Source organism: Austrofundulus limnaeus, unplaced genomic scaffold, assembly GCF_001266775.1.
Source record: "Austrofundulus limnaeus strain Quisiro unplaced genomic scaffold, Austrofundulus_limnaeus-1.0 Scaffold179, whole genome shotgun sequence".
NCBI lineage: Eukaryota > Metazoa > Chordata > Actinopteri > Cyprinodontiformes > Rivulidae > Austrofundulus > Austrofundulus limnaeus.
In genome coordinates, this window is record NW_013952581.1 from 1,056,097 (window position 1) to 1,060,624 (window position 4,528).

Below are 4,528 nucleotides of genomic sequence, written 5' to 3' on the forward strand. Positions count from 1 at the left end.
CTGACAAATGATGGCTGGATTTTCACATGTTGTGCGTTTGAGAATATTTTATCTATGTTCAGTAAAATGTATGAAAAACTGGTAAGGAGAATTTACTGTGCAAGCTCTTATTTTGGTAACACTTTACAACAAGGCTGCCCTTATAGATGGCTTATAAAGAGTTTAAAGATAGGTTATTAATTCATCTGTAAACACTTTATAAATAATTAATAAATGTTTTTATGCAATAATTAAGGACAAGAAAGAGAAAAAACTGTCTATTTTCTTACCAAATAACGAGACAAATTTGTTCACGTACATATTACATCTAAAGGTGCTTATTAAACATTTCGGACTAGGTTACTACATTGTAAGTACAATAATAAGAAGAAACACATATTTTAACATATTAATATTGTTCTGTATTACTGCATTAGAAATATTCACAACTGCCAAAGGGAGACTTATCGTAAAGTGTAATACAGTACACTATTAATGATAAACATTTATAAATGCCAAAAGTTAGTCTTTAATGTGAAAAATCACATTGATTATCAATATTTGAAATTATTATTCAAACATGTCACTACTGTCAAAAAAAGTTTAAAAAATACATCATGTTAACACACCAAATAATCCCACCCAATCCAAAATAATGTACAGTTTTACACTTTACAATAAGGATCCCTTTAATATTTGTGGATATTTATAATGCAGTAATACAGTACAATATTATACATTAAAATATGTCTTTCCTAATCATTATTGTGCTCACAAGGTAGTAAACTAATCTGAAATGTTTAATACACAAACAGATTTGGCTCAGTATTTGGAAAGAAACCAGACATTTAAGTCTCTTTTTTGACCTTAATTAATGCACAATAAACACTTATTGATAAGTGTTTACAGATGAATTAATAACCTATCTATAAACTCTTTAAAAGCCATCTATAAGGGGAACCTTATTGTAAAGTGGTACCTTTAAAAAAAATTACATTACAAGTGTTAAAACATGTGACTGGTAAAATGTAAACACCATACCATAACCAGTGCTTTGAGTGCTAGGATGTTAAATACTTGGCCCCTCTATGAATATTGGGGCCCCTTGATGGCCCCTTACTCAAAAAAATCCTAGATCAGCCACTGCCCTGCAGGCTTCACAGAACCAGAACCTCTTCCTTCCATCAGTTGCTAAAACCCAGGTCAGTGACCTGTCCATGGGAAACCTGGACAGGTCCCTAATAAGAGATCATGTAGCATCCACAGAGAGGCTTCAGGCCGTCTAACCACTGCTCCACCATGTCGCTGCTGCCAGAAAACAACTCATTAAAACACTTTTTGTTCAGACAACAAGCAACAGTAACTGTTGTCTGAAAGTTCAGCTGGGATCAGTTAGTGGATCAGAACCTAAACACTTTGAGACCTTCAGTTTCACACAGACAAACCTCTGAACGGTTTTTATTTACAGCTTCTCCTGCAGCCAAGCAGCTGCTGGTGTCTGACGAGACCGAGAGGACCATGAGGGTCACCTGGACCCCAGCTCCAGGAAACGTGCTCAACTACCGGCTGAAGTACGTCCCCGCAGCCGGAGGCAGAGAGATGGTCCTGAAGGTCCCCGGGTCCGTGTCCTCCACCGTCCTGAAGCGCCTGCAGCCCGTCACCACCTACAGCCTCACGCTCCAACCCATCTACAAACACGGGGAAGGAAAAGCAAGGCAAGGAGTAGGAACCACACGTACGTTGGTCCGTCCTTCACCTGTCTGAGGCTTGTCCCCTTCAACTGTCTGAGAGACATGGCCCCCTTCACCTCTCCGAGACACGTCCCCTTTCACATGTTATCAGTACACTGCAGAGACATGTCCACCTTCTGTCTGTCCTCACACTTCAGAGACACGCCCCCYTTCTGTCTGTCCTCACACTTCAGAGACACTGGACTAAATGAATCTGATGTTTGATCCTTTGGACTTCAGAATAAAGAAGTGGAGCTTCTCGGAGCGAGTTTGTCCTGACGTTCTGCTGCTTTTTTCTTTCAGTGTCGCCTTACAAAGCTCCCAGGAACCTGCAGACCTCAGAGCCCACCAAGACCAGCTTTAGGGTCTCCTGGGACCCTGCACCTGGAGATGTTAGGGGCTACAGAGTGACCTTTCACCCCACAGAGGATGATGTGGACCTGGGGGTGCTCCTGTTGGGTCCATATGATAACACTGTGGTTCTGGAGGAGCTCAGGTAAAAAGCAACAAAAAGTTCAGAAAGTTTGAAATAAAAATAGCTCACAGGTTGTTTTCAGTCTGAAAGAAACCATCTCTGAGGAACGGAATTGTCCAAAGGGTCCACTTCACTGGGTCCACAGACCTAGTGAAGGCAGATCTCCTGTTTAGCTGCTTATAGAGTTTTCAGAATCAAAAAGTAGAATCTATTTAAGACTGCTTAGATCTCCCTGAGTCCAGTAACAGAGACTGAACCGGTCTCCTGCTCTGGACAGATGGACAATGGATATTATTTTGTTGTCCACCAGCCACCCACATTGTAGATTTAGAACCACAGAGAATGCTAGGAGACAAGTTAGAATGTCTCTCATGAACCGTTTGACTACTAGTGTCCATTTAACTAGTCTCAGCTAGTCTCCAACTAGCCTCCAACAAGTCTCCAAAACCTAATTTCAGCTAGTCTCCAACTAGCCTCCTACAAGTCTCCAAAACCTAATTTCAGCTTGTCTCCAACAAGTCTCCAAAACCTAATCTCAGTTAATCTGCAACTAGTCTGCAACTAGTCTCCAACTAGTCTCCAAAACCTAATCTCAGCTAGTCTCCAACTAGCCTCCAACAAGTCTCCAAAACCTAATCTCAGCTAGTCTCCAACTAGTCTCCAACAAGTCTCCAAAACCTAATCTCAGCTAGTCTCCAACTAGTCTCCAACAAGTCTCCAAAACCTAATCTCAGCTAGTCTCCAACAAGTCTCCAAAACCTAATCTCAGCTAGTCTGCAACTAGTCTGCATCTAGTCTGCAACTAGTCTCCAACAAGTCTCCAATTACCTAGTCTCAGCTAGTCGCCAACTGGCCTCCAACAAGTCCCCAAAACCCAATCTCAGCAAGTCTCCAACAAGTCTCTAAAACCCATTCTCAGCTAGTCTCCAACAAGTCTCCAAAACCTAATCTCAGCTAGTTTGCAACTAGTTTCCAACTAGTCTCCAAAAATTTCCAATTACCTAATCTCAGTTAATCTGCAGCTAGTTTGCAACTAGTTTCCAANGTTTGCAACTAGTTTCCAACTAGTCTCCAAAAATTTCCAATTACCTAATCTCAGTTAATCTGCAGCTAGTTTGCAACTAGTTTCCAACTAGTCTCAAACAAGTCTCCAATTACCTAGTCTCAGCTAGTCTCCAACTAGCCTCCAACAAGTCTCCAAAACCTAATCTCAGCTAGTCTGCATCTAGTCTCCAACAAGTCTCAGAGGTTTTACATCTTAATTTAACAGTTTTTGTGTTTTAACCCTTTTTCTCCTGAACAATCTTCAAACTTCAGGGATCTGATTCAGGAGATGAAGTTGAAGAACTTTGTGTTAGCTGCTGTCTTGAAGCTCCAGCTTCTTCTTCTCTGTGTGTCTCATGCTGGGTTCTGTTTTGTCTACAGGGCAGGAACTAAATATTCTGTGTCTGTGTTTGGGATGTTTGATGGAGGAGCCAGTTCTCCTCTTGCAGGAGAGGAAAAGACCACCCTGACTGAGGATCCAGAACCTCCTGCTATGGATCCTCCTGGTAAAACTTCCATCTCATCACACAGTGCTGCTGTTTGTTAGTGGACTAGGTCTGCAGACCAGAAACTTCCTGACCCAGATCATTAGAGTTCTGCCAGAACACAGAGCTATCTGAGTTAGCTGCTTGAGTTTTTTCAAGTCTGATCATTTAACACTGAACATAATTTGTTTCAGAGATTTAAACACATGTTCTAACTCAACAATCAGAACCGATCCAAATGAGCCCCTCTTCTGGACCAAGGGCTTCAGAGAGCAGAGATCCAGACCTTTAAGGGTTTTGGCTCTAACATCTCCAGAGGTTCCAGCTGAGCACCGTGTCTGCTTGCCAAATGTTTCTTCAGTCATGAAAAATGAGAGATATCCAGAAAAATGTTGCTTGAAGTTTGAAAAGAGGTGGTTTGTAGTTAAAGCAGTCGGCTGCTGCAGGGATGGAGTTTAGAAAGAGTTCTGCTCTGAAAGTCTGAAGAGGTGCTGTTGATCCAGAACAGGACTTCCTGGTGGACTAAGAAGCAGACACAGTGACCAACTGCCAAATGGGTCGAGGAGTGGGTCAAAACATGTCAGGGAGTATGTCAGGGAACAGTCACAGTGACTGGGTCAGGGAACAGACACAGTGACCAGCTGTTAAATGGGTCAGGGAACAGTCACAGTGACTGGGTCAGGGAANGGTCAGGGAACAGACACAGTGACCAGCTGTTAAATGGGTCAGGGAACAGTCACAGTGACTGGGTCAGGGAACAGACACAGTGACCAGCTGTTAAACGGGTCAGGGAACAGACACAGTGACTGGCTGTT

At 42.4% G+C, this 4,528-nt stretch overlaps 1 protein-coding gene across 1 annotated transcript in view; it reads left to right on the forward strand.

Annotated features, from left to right (window-relative positions):
- The window catches only part of col12a1b (collagen, type XII, alpha 1b), a 105,433-nt gene that overhangs the window by 34,558 nt on the left and 66,347 nt on the right, over nt 1-4,528 (forward strand). The window contains exons 13-15 of the mRNA XM_014017903.1: nt 1,448-1,714; nt 2,013-2,205; nt 3,610-3,734. Of these exons, the coding sequence (XP_013873357.1) occupies nt 1,448-1,714; nt 2,013-2,205; nt 3,610-3,734 (585 nt within the window). The remainder of the gene's footprint in view (nt 1-1,447; nt 1,715-2,012; nt 2,206-3,609; nt 3,735-4,528) is intronic.